The sequence below is a fragment of the Buteo buteo genome, chromosome 1 (assembly GCF_964188355.1).
Source record: "Buteo buteo chromosome 1, bButBut1.hap1.1, whole genome shotgun sequence".
Taxonomy (NCBI): Eukaryota; Metazoa; Chordata; class Aves; order Accipitriformes; family Accipitridae; genus Buteo; species Buteo buteo.
Genome location: NC_134171.1, coordinates 203,069 through 213,773, shown reverse-complemented (window position 1 = coordinate 213,773; position 10,705 = coordinate 203,069). Strand labels below are relative to the sequence as shown.

Sequence of the window (10,705 nt, the reverse complement as noted above, 5' to 3'; positions counted from 1 at the left end):
CAGCCGGGCTTTGCAGCAGGCAGGAGGAAGGAAGTGGTTGATGCTGAACGGTTGCTTCGCTCACCGTCCTGGTGCCGCAGGGAGCAGAGGGCTGGGTGCAGCCCCGCAGAGCCCTGGGTGCAGCCGTGCACCGCACCGGCATTTGTGCTGCCGAGCCTTGTGCACTGAGGGACAGGGACGGGCCAGTCCTGGCTGGGGAGGCAGAGGCCTTGTCCCAGCGGTGCTGGTCCAGAGTGGCGTGGCTGGCCTGAGCGCACGGCTCCCTGCGGCTCCCTGTGCCGTGAGGCGGCTGGAGCTGCGCTTGCTCTGTGCACCGGGCTCCAGCCCCGTGTCCCGCTGGCTGCCGGGCTCTGGCAGCAGTGCTCAGCCGGAGGGGCTTGTGGTGCCACAGCATCACCCGGGGCCGGCAGCCCGACCGCACCCTGTGGGCAGGGCCAGTGGCCCACCCAAGCCTGGGTCTCTGGGTGGGCAGTGTGGTGGGGTCCCAGGGGCTCTGTCCCCACCACCCCAGCCCCAGCACGTGGGGGGGCACAGGGCGGTCGGGTGGGTCCCTGCAGCGCCCAGCTGCGTGTTGAGGAAGCGGAGGTTTGCACAAGCCGGTGAGATACACGTGACCCGGGGAGCGCGGCAGGAGGAACCAGCAGCCGCCCCACGCAGGGCCCTGGTTCCCGCGGCACAGCCGGCCATGGCTCCGTGGTTGCCCACCAAGGAGGAGAAGTATGGCGTGGGTGAGTGCAGGCTTTGGGGCTGAGCAGGCACCAGGCCCCACTGGGCTCCCCAGTTCAGCGGAGGGGTGCGGAGCTGGTGGGACGGGGCGCTCGTGGCTGGGGTGACGCTGACGGTCGCCCTGCGGCAGTGGGCTGTAGAGGGGTGGGCGATGGTGGCTGGGTTTTGGTGCCGGGCTGCATGGTCTGTGGGGTGAACGGCACCAGTGGTGCCAGGCTGGGTGGGGTGGGCAGCGATGCTCCGTGGTGCAAGGCGGGCGCCGGGTCCCCATGATGCTGGTGCTGGGTGGGCTGGCGGGCGCAGGAACGAACAGGGGGTTGGCAGGGGGCTGCAGGGCTGGTGATGGGTGGCCCAGGGGACGGGGGGCTGAGCAGGGCAGGTGTCAGCGGGACCCACACGCCCAGAGGCTGAGCATGGATGATGCTGGGAGGGGATGGGGGCAGAGCACCGGGGCAGGGGGCTTGGCACAGGATCTGGCCCTCTCCTCTGAGCTATGGGTCTGGGCTCAGCCTGGCTGTTGAAGTGCAGAAGCCTCCACCCCAAGGGGTGGATAGCTTGTTAACAGGAATCGTTAGCATGACCTGCTCTCAGGGAGGTGCGTGGGGGAGCCCAGAGCCACCGCTGTAATTTGCTCCAGGTCCCGGCTGGGGCTTTGCTCCCAGCCTCTGCATCGGTGATGGCAAAGTCCTGGGCAGCTCCGTTCCCCGCACCAGCCCCAGCTCAGGCTCCCGGTGCCAGCCCCAGCCCCTGTGCAAGCACACGCTCCCCGTGCCCCGTGCTGGCCCTTGCAGCCCTGTGCCTCTTCCCATTTCTGGCCGGGGCCGTTTCCTGCACCCTCCACTTGCACTGCTGGCAGCACCAGGAGCCAGGGCTGAGCCCCTGCGGGGTCCTGGGCAGCACCGGGAGCAGGGTCCCGGCTCAGCTCCTGCTTGTGCCCGACGGGTGTTCACAGTCCTGCGAGGAAGTCTGGCCCGGCTAGTGCCTGGGGGGTAGGAAGGGGCTGGAAGGGAGCGAGCCCCGGCCGGCTGCTGGCCCAGGCTGGCTTAGGGTCCTCGTGTGGAAGGCAGGGTGGCAGGAGGGGTCCTGTGGGACCTCAGGGCTCCCGGTGCTGCAAGGTGTGCTGGGTCCAGCACGAGGGGTCCCAATGAGCCGTGTGGGTCTGGGGGCGTTGCAGGATGAGCTGGCCCTGGCCGGGGCTGGTAGTGGGCACAGGCAGTGCCCCAGCAGGGACCCCCAGCAGGGTGCAGGCATGTCTGCAGGGGACTGTCCCCCCGTGCAGGGAGTGGCCGGCCCTGGAGCCAAGCCAGGGCTGCCTCCACCAGACAGAGCTGTCACTGTCCCCAGGACCAGAAATAGCGGCAGGACTAACCGCAGCCTGGCCCGGTGCAGCCCGTGCTGCAGCAGGAAATGTCTGGCCGCCGGCGAGCTCCTGTGCTCCTGCTGCCCGGCTCCCCCCCGCTGCCAGCCCCCGCCACCGGCTCCCACTGTCCCCAGGGTCTGGCCTGCGTGCCCCCCGAGCTGCCAGCCCCGGGTGGGCAGTGCTGCCGCTCCGGGTGGGGGCTCAGCTAGTGCTTGCCTCCCTGCGCCGCTTGCGGTGGGAGCGGGACCACCGGGCTCAGCACTCGCTGGGGCCCGTGCAGCTGGCAGGCAGTGTGATGGGGAGGTCGCCCGGCAAGGGACCTCGTGTGCTGGAGGAGGGCTCCCGGTAATGGCTCCTGCTGTGCCCAGCACCGTGCAGGCTGTGTTGCGCCTCTCCTGGGGTCCAGGGTTCCCTCCCCACCCCTGCTCCACTGTGGCCGGCGCTCCTCTGCCTCGCACTGCCTCACACTGGGGGTCTCACGCCATTTGTGTGGGGTTGGGACTCTGCACCATCTCTTGGGGGTGAGCGATGCTGGTTGAGGTGGCTCTGCTTCCCGTGGTGAGGCTGGCCATGGGGCACGCTGCCCTGAAGGGCGCAGGTGCACATGGCCCGGGGGGGCTGTGCTGGTGAGGGGGGGCCGGGTGAGAGACCCCTACTCACGGCTCCCGCACCCTCTTCCCACAGCCGTGTGGAACTTCCCGCGCACCAGCGAGCATCACCTCCCGCTGCAGATCGGGGAGACGGTGCACATCCTGCAGGCTTCCGAGGGTAAGGGGGTCCGGCAGCCCTGGCCAGACCCCACGCTGTCCCCTGCCGGGGAGAGGTCGGGCTGGGGACCCGGCTGCACCCTGGCATTGGGGCTTCGTGCACCCCCTCTTGGCCGCGCTGCTGGCAGGCACCCAGCCCTGCCCTGCCGGGGGCTGTCAGGTCCCTGAGCCTGGCTGACGGCGTCCCCTTCCCTCCCCTTGCAGGCTGGTACCGCGGGTACTCACTCAGGAACAGGGCTGCCCGGGTAGGTGAGGGGCTGCTGGGGGGTCGCTGCATGTGTGGGGGTGCGGGTACGGCTGGCGGCTTGCCCTACCCCTGTGGCATTGCCAGGCTGGGACCCTCTGTGGGACCCTCGGTCCCAGGGCAGGTAGCCCCCCCGGGAGGGCTGTTTCCTGCCCAGCCTGGTCCACGGGTTCCGATGGCTCTGGATCCCCCAGGGCATCTTCCCAGCCTCGCTCATCCGCCTGAAGGGTGCCGTGGTGGAGCACAGAGGGTAGGTACTGGGCACGGGCGGGTTGGGACCCGTCTGCCTGCCTGGCGCGGGGGCCCATGAGGTGCCGCGGGGCTCCAGGGCTCCCTGCGCCTCTCCCCAGGGCGGAGGAGAGCGTGATCCCCGCCGAGATGCCCATGGTGCAGGAGATCACCACCACGCTGTGGGAGTGGGCCACCATCTGGAAGCAGCTCTACGTGGTGAGGACCAGGGGCCGGGGGGGCTGAAGGGGCCGGGGCCAGCGTGGGCGCGCGGTGACCCTGTGCTTCTGCCCACAGGCAGGGCAGACAGAGCGGTACCAGCAGGTGAAGCAGATGATGTATGAGCTGATGGAGCGGCGCTCGCAGCTGCTGTCGGGGACGCTGCCCAAGGACGAGCTCCTGCAGCTCAAGAAGGAGGTGACCAGCAAGATCGACTATGGCAACAAGTGAGAGCGGGGATGGAGCGTGGGGAGGGGAGCCTGGGCATCTGCCCCCACCCCAGGCACAGGCTGCGTGGTGCTGAGGGATGCTCGGCCCCAATGCTGCAGTGTCCCTGCCGGCCTGTCCCTGTGTCCCCACTGTCCTGGCTGGCTGTCCGGTGATGGCCAAGGACAGTGAGCATGCTGGTGGGTGTGCAAGCCACCTAGCCAAGGGCTATCACCGATGAGCCCTCGCTGGGGCAGGAGAGCGTCACTGGTGCTGTCTGGCTCTTGTCCCCTTGCCAGGGCTCTGCTGCTGACCAGGACCCATCGGGATCTGTCCTGCCCCCACACCATGCCCCGGCACCCTCAGACCCCACGCTAGCCCATGCCCATGCAAGGGCAGGCGGGTCCTGGTGGGATGAACAGACCTGTGTCCCACCGGCCCAGCTGAGTGCCAGGTCCTGCCTCACCCTGTCCCGGCCTCCGCAGGATCCTCGCGCTGGACCTGGTGGTGCGGGATGAGGATGAAAACATCCTGGACCCCGACAGAACCAGCATCATCAGCCTCTTCCAGGCGCACAAGAAGGCTGCGCAGACCATCACACAGCGCATCCAGGAGGAGACGGTGAGAGCCAGCGCCAGCCCCGGCACACTGACCCCTCTGTGACGAGATCCTGCTGCCCACGTACGGCCATGCCACACCAGGGGCCGTGCTGTGGGGCTGAGCCATGGGGCTGAGCGACCTCATGCCCTGCAGAGACCGCAGCAGAGCGCGCTGGGCTGCAGCACCCACCTGGCAGCTTCACCCTCCCACAACCTCTACCTCTGCATGCGCAACTTCGTCTGCAACATCGGCGAGGAGGCGCAGCTCCTCATGGCGCTGTACGACCCCGGCGAGCAGCGCATGATCAGGTGGGGCCCCAGCGGTGCAGGACCGGCCCCGCTGCCCGACGCTTGCTGCTGGCTTGGCCGGGTGCCCGTCCTGCCACTCCACGCAGCGTCCCCAGTCTTGTCCCCACTTTGCAGGGCAGCCCCTGCCCCTTCATACCCCATTGCCCATCCCCGAGCCCCAGCCACCCATCCTCTCCAGCCCAGCTGCCTGCCCAGCTTGGCACGAGCCGGTGCGTCTCACTGGGGGAAAAGCAGCATGTCCCTTCCTGCAGGGTTGTCTCTTCCAGAGCGGGAGGGTTTGTTGGCAGCGTGCAAGGCATTGCAGTCACATCCCGTGGGACCGCCTGTGGCTTTTCCTGCCTGGTGTGGTGCGTGCCCAACGTGTTGTGGCCCATCAGGGGTATGCTGTGGCATGCTGCCCTGTGCTGATCTGCCCACGGCAGGCAAATGCCGGCTCAGCCCGTGACAGACCCCGGTACGCGCAGCGTGGCCCCGTGCAAGGGACCGGTGAGCTGTTGTGCCCAGAGTGCCTGCAGCTGCCTGCGGCGCAGGGAGGGTTGGGCTGGCAGCCTCCTGCTGCTGGAGATGGCCAGGCTGGGCCAGGCTGCGTGCCGCGACTGGGGCCACTGGTCAGACAAGGGGTCTGCACGGTGGGAGCCGGCAGTGGCCGGGCACGCAAACCCGGCCTGAGCAGCACCCTGCCTGTGGCCGAAGCGCTCCAGCCCACGTCGTGGTGTTTGCTCGTGGGCTGCTTGCTGGCAGCCTCTGCCTGGCTGGACCCCCGCTGCGCAGGGACACGCTGAGCTCCAGCTCTGCTGTCCTGGTGCCCGGCCCCTGCCGCCAGCTCCTCACCCCCTCGCCTTCCCCTCGCAGCGAGAACTATGTGATCCGCTGGGCCAGCACGGGGGTCCCCCAGGACATTGAGATGCTCAACAACCTCAAGGCGGTCTTCACGGTGAGCGCAGACCCCTCAGGAGCAGTGCTGCTGCTGCCGGCGCCTCCTCCCCTCCCCGCTGCCTGCAGAGGTGCCCCCCCTTCGTGCAGCATTTCGGATGCATCCAGCACCACGCATGGGGCCCCCAGGGCCCCACCGCAGCCCGTGCCACCTCCGAGCAGCTGAATCCCCGCTCCTCCCCGCTGCTCGTTTCTCCCGTGCCCCCAGCCCAGCCAGCCCTGTGGCTCCAGTGCAGACCCCAGTCCTGACACTGGGACGTGGGTGCCCGCTGTGGGGCTGCCCCTCACGGCCTCCCCTCCCAGGTGCAGGGTTGTTGGTGCTGTTGGGGTGCCTGTGCCCCCATCTTCGCTCCATCCCTCACCCACAGCCCAGCTCAGCGGTCCCTTGCCGTGGGCGGGAGGAGGCGCAGGCAGCGCCTGCTGACCCAGCATTTTTCCCGCTGCACCAGCAGAGCTGAGCTGACCCTCAGGACGGCCCAAGCGGAGCCATCGATATGCAGATGAGCTGGGAAAATCAATGCTAATGAGCAGCATCAGCACTTCCAGCCCCCGCGGTCCAGCTCCCCCGGCTCTCGCCCACCTCTGACCCCTGCCCGCTGCTGGCATCGGCCGCACATCCCTGTGCGCTGCGGTGTGACGCTGCTCCGTGCCGCAGCCCTGCAGGAAGGTTCTCATGCAGGGGCAGCACCCATGGGACCTGGCCCCCCCACGGTGCCTGGAGCTGGGGCATGTGGCCACCCCACCAAGCCCTACACCACGTCACACCTGCTCCCTCCCAGGGCAGCGTGCCCCCCTCTGCTGCACAGCCTGGCCTATGGATGCCCCGTGGGGCCATCGGTCTCCGCCAGCCCCAGCATTGTCCCCATTCCTCAGGCTTGGAGCTGCCTGGGGTGCACAGAAACCCCAGGCTCCCTGGGGCAGCGGGGCTGCATGCCCTCCAGCCGAGCCCCTCTGCGGGGCACAGCAGCAGGGGGACTCCCTGGCTCCTGAAGGCAGAGCTGGGATGCCAGGAGCAGGGACCTGTGCTGGCTTTGCACCCGCTGCTTCATCCTCCTGCACAGCCCCGGGCACCCTGCGGTCACCTGGCACCGGCAGAGGCGCATCCCCGTGCGGCGTGCTGCCGATGCCCGGCTCATGCAGACCCTGTCCCCCCCAGGACCTGGGCAGCAAAGACCTGAAGCGGGAGAGGCTTTTCCTGGTGTGCCAGATCATCCGGGTGGGACGCATGGACCTCCGGGAGACCTACAGCCGCAAGCTCAGCACGGGCCTCCGGCGGCCCTTCGGCATCTCAGGTGAGAACAGGGTCTGCCATGGGTGCCAGGAGGAGACCCCCCAGCGCTTGCCCGTGCCAGGACCCCCGGCACCCACCTCTTGGCCACCGGGGTCCATGAGGCTTGCTGGCCAGGGGGTGCAGTGGTTTGGGGCAGCAATACCCCAGGGCTGCTCCTGCCTCTGGCCATGCAGCCCCCAGCCCCACACATGGACCCTGACCCTCGCTTGCCTCTGCATGGCTGCACTTGCCGCATCGCCCTGAGCTCGCTGCCCGCTCTCCCCCTCCCCAGACTGACCCACAACCCCCCATGGCAGTGCAGGGCCTTTCCCATGCATGCCTGGTGCTAGGGTGTGGGGAGGGACCTGGCATGGCTGCTCCAGCAACTGGGAAAGCCTTGGCTCCCTGCTCCCACGGCAGCCAGAGCCAAGCATTTCCCCCGGCTGCCCTCGTGTTGTCCCCCACGGGCTGGCCCTGCCCCACCTGGGCTGCGGGGCCGATGGGGATGCAATGCACCTGCCCCAGCAGAGGAGAGGGACTGGGGGACATCCAGCCTGGCGCTGCGGGAGGTGCCACCGGGAGCAGCCCTGGCCCCTCCATGGTGCCTGTCCCCAGCGGAGCGGGGAGCTGCCCCCGCTCTGCCTTGTCCCATGGTCCTGCTCTGGGTATTGATCCCCATCAGATGGGCTTGCTAGGAAATTATTGACTTTACTTGGTTAATTAGCGTGTGCTAGGACCTCAGCCACCTCAGAGAAATTACCAGGTGAATTATGAACATATTGGTGGCTAATTGCATGCCGGGCTGAGCGTGTCCCTGAGGAGGGGCCAGATGGATCATCCTGGTGCCCGCTCTGCGGTGCCCTGTCCGTCCTGTACCAAACCCCCTGACTGTGGTCGATGGAGAGGTTCTGGATATGGCTTATTTTGGCCAAAATCTGCCCTGGAGCTCTGAGATCACCTGTGGTGACCGTCTGGTTGGTGGCTGCACCATCTCTGTGTGCTGCTCCCCAGAGGTGCACAGCTGGAGGGGATGCTGGACGCGTGGTGCGAGCCCTGAGCAGCCAGCTCTGCCCTGGGGTTGAGACCCCAAGAGGTGGGCGGCCTTTGGGCTGTGCCCCAGCACGGGACCCTTCCCTGCACTGGGGGCTGATGCCGGTGGTGCTGCAGACCCCCCTGGGAGTGTTTCCCAGGTGTGCCGGAATGCCAGGTCCCAGCCCGTGTTGACAACACATCCATCCGCCACAGAGCCATGTGGGCACAGGGTTTCTCTCTGCTGAGAGCCCCATGCAGCTCAGGTCTGTCTGGCACAGGGTGGCAGAGGGGTCTCGGTGGGGCACGAGGACATCCCTGTGGAGCACATTGCCTGGGCACAGCAGGGTCAGTGCTGGTGGCACAGGTGAAGTGGTGGCTGCAGAACGGGACAAAACTGTCCTGGGTGCTGGTCCAGGGAGGATTTGGCATGGAGGGCTCTGGCGCTGGGGGCTGGGGGTGCTGGTGCCCGTGGCAGCTGCCCCACGCTGCCGCCTCTGTGCTGCTGCAGTGATGGACATCACGGACATCACCAAGGGGAAGTGCGAGAGCGACGAGGACAAGCAGTACTTCATCCCCGTGCACCTGTGAGTCCCACGGGGCCGGCAGCGGGCAGGGGGCAGCGGGCAGGGGGCAGTCTCTGTGGGCCTGGCTGGCATGGGGATGGCAGCTGTGAGGGGGCAAGAGGTGTCAGGATCAAAGATTTTTCCGTTAAATGTGGCTTTGCAAAGGGACTGTGGATCCTTGGGACACGATGTCATCAGGTCTGGGACCTCAGTGAGGTTAGAAAAGGGTTTTTTCTATGCACAGTGACATACTCAGAGATACCAAAGCCCTGCCGGAGCTCTGCCTCCCGGCCCCTCAGGGCACACGCATGCTCAGGGTCCCGGGTCTGCTGTGGATGCTGTCCTGCACCTCTTTCCCGGCGGGCTGGAGGCCAGCCAGTTGGGTAGCTGCAGTGGGATCTGGGTTGCTGTTTGGTTTGCTGGTGGTCAGTGCCTGGCCATGGGGAGCAGCCGCGTGGGGTTCTCCGTGTGCACCCGGCGTGGAGCTCCTCTGAATCGCCCCACTCTGGTGTTTGCAGGGCGGCTGCTGACAATGATTTTCTTCACAACATGATCAGGAAAGCGGTGGAGGGGAAGGACATCAACCACAAGGGACAAGGTAGAGCCCCCGCATCCCCCCTGCCCTGCGTGCCAACTCTGCAGGGGGGAGACCCCTCCCCAGCTCATCCTGTGTTTCCCTCCTGCTGCTGTTTGTGCTCGGGGTCCCCGGCTGCCCCCGGCCTCCACACCGGCGCAGCCCCCTCATGCCACTCCTTGCAGGGTCCAGGGGCTCACTCTGGTCCCTGGCCGACCGTGGGCCCCCTCTTGCTGCCTCCCCCAGGCTCTTGCACACTGTCACCCATTGAAAAACCGCAGCGAGTTTGATCCTGGGTGTGTCCGGGGCTCAGTGTGCGAATTGTCCCAGCAATTGGGATCGGAGCCGTGCGGGGTCACTGGGAATGACCACCCACCCAAACGCATCTGGGGCTGAGCCCAGGAAGGGGCAGCCGCTTCCGCAGGACGTGTGCCTGGCCGGCAGCCTGGTCCAGTGTGGCACAGCTCGTGCTGAGCTGGCACGGGCCATGGGGCCGATGTCCCACACTCTGTCCCGGCAGGGTTCTGGGTGTCCCTGAAGATGCTCTGGGGAGACCTGAGCCAAGTGCGAAAGGACCATCCCCACCTTGTGGACCGCAGCACGGTGGTGGCACGCAAGCTGGGCTACCCAGAGGTCATCATGCCAGGCAAGCAGGGTGGTGGATTGGACCATCCTTGGATGGTGTCTGGGGGTCCCAGTGTGGGGTTACAGGGTGCCCTGCTGCAGAGGGGACCCAGCCTCGCTGACAGGGCTGTCCCCCCAGGAGACGTCAGGAACGACATCTACCTGACACTGGTGCAGGGCGAGTTTGACAAGGGGAACAAGAAGACACAGAAGAATGTGGAGGTGACAGTGTGCGTCTGTGACGAGTCGGGCAGTGTGGTGCAGGTACGGATCAGCCCTGGGGCAAGGGACTTTCCCCCGCATCACCCCACCTTGCACAGAGGCAGCAGCTCCGTAGCATGCTGGTGCCAGTGTTGGTGCCAGCACAAACCAGCTGGAGTAGCCTCTTTGGCTACTGGAGCCCTTGAAGCTGCCCTTTAGAATAAAGATCTGGGAAAGTGGTGGGCAGGGACAGCCAAAACCCCTGGCCACCCGCGTGTGTGGGGTGTCCCAGCTCTCCATCCCTGGGAGAGGAGGAGAGGGAAGAAGCCGGGAGAGTTGCCAGGAGGATGGTGGGAGGCTCAGACTCAGTTCCCTCTGCCCCAGGACTGGCTGTTGCCTTGTCTCTTTCTTTGGGGTATTTGCTTTCCTTTCAAATGCAATTCTCACCTGGCCCCTGGAGAACAAGCTGTGAATGCCCACTGAGCTGGTCCAGGGGCGCAGCCCCCACCTCCTTCTCCCTCCCCGATAAAGCCCTTCCCACAGGACAACGAAGGCAAACTGTGACGGTGCCCCAGAGGGCTGTGTGTCCCTTGCTGGCTCCCTTTGGAGGCTGCACCAAGCCTGGCGGAGGTGGAGAGGACAGGGATGGGTACAGGGAAGCTTTCTGCTGCCCCTCTGAGCCTGGCTGGGAAGGGACAGTTGGAAAGATGTCCCCACACCAGCTGGGTTGTTGTAAAGGGGCACCTGTGCCAGGGGAGCTTGGGCTTGGGGAGAGCGGCTCAGCAGGGCTGGACAGCTCAGGGGCTAGCCCAGGTTAGCAGGGGATGCAAAATTCTTCAGCCCTTTGAG

General features: G+C 66.8%; 1 protein-coding gene across 1 annotated transcript in view; it reads left to right on the top strand.

Annotated features, from left to right (window-relative positions):
- Nucleotides 1–644: 644 nt before the first annotated feature.
- Nucleotides 645–10,705, top strand: part of LOC142033308 (dedicator of cytokinesis protein 2-like) — a 106,373-nt gene continuing 96,312 nt past the window's right edge. The window contains exons 1-14 of the mRNA XM_075033237.1: nt 645–728; nt 2,771–2,854; nt 3,058–3,098; nt 3,292–3,347; nt 3,448–3,544; nt 3,623–3,771; nt 4,237–4,372; nt 4,505–4,659; nt 5,512–5,593; nt 6,749–6,884; nt 8,403–8,478; nt 8,976–9,055; nt 9,552–9,677; nt 9,795–9,919. Coding sequence (XP_074889338.1) covers nt 686–728; nt 2,771–2,854; nt 3,058–3,098; nt 3,292–3,347; nt 3,448–3,544; nt 3,623–3,771; nt 4,237–4,372; nt 4,505–4,659; nt 5,512–5,593; nt 6,749–6,884; nt 8,403–8,478; nt 8,976–9,055; nt 9,552–9,677; nt 9,795–9,919 — 1,386 coding nt within the window. The 5' untranslated portion in view covers nt 645–685. The remainder of the gene's footprint in view (nt 729–2,770; nt 2,855–3,057; nt 3,099–3,291; nt 3,348–3,447; nt 3,545–3,622; nt 3,772–4,236; nt 4,373–4,504; nt 4,660–5,511; nt 5,594–6,748; nt 6,885–8,402; nt 8,479–8,975; nt 9,056–9,551; nt 9,678–9,794; nt 9,920–10,705) is intronic.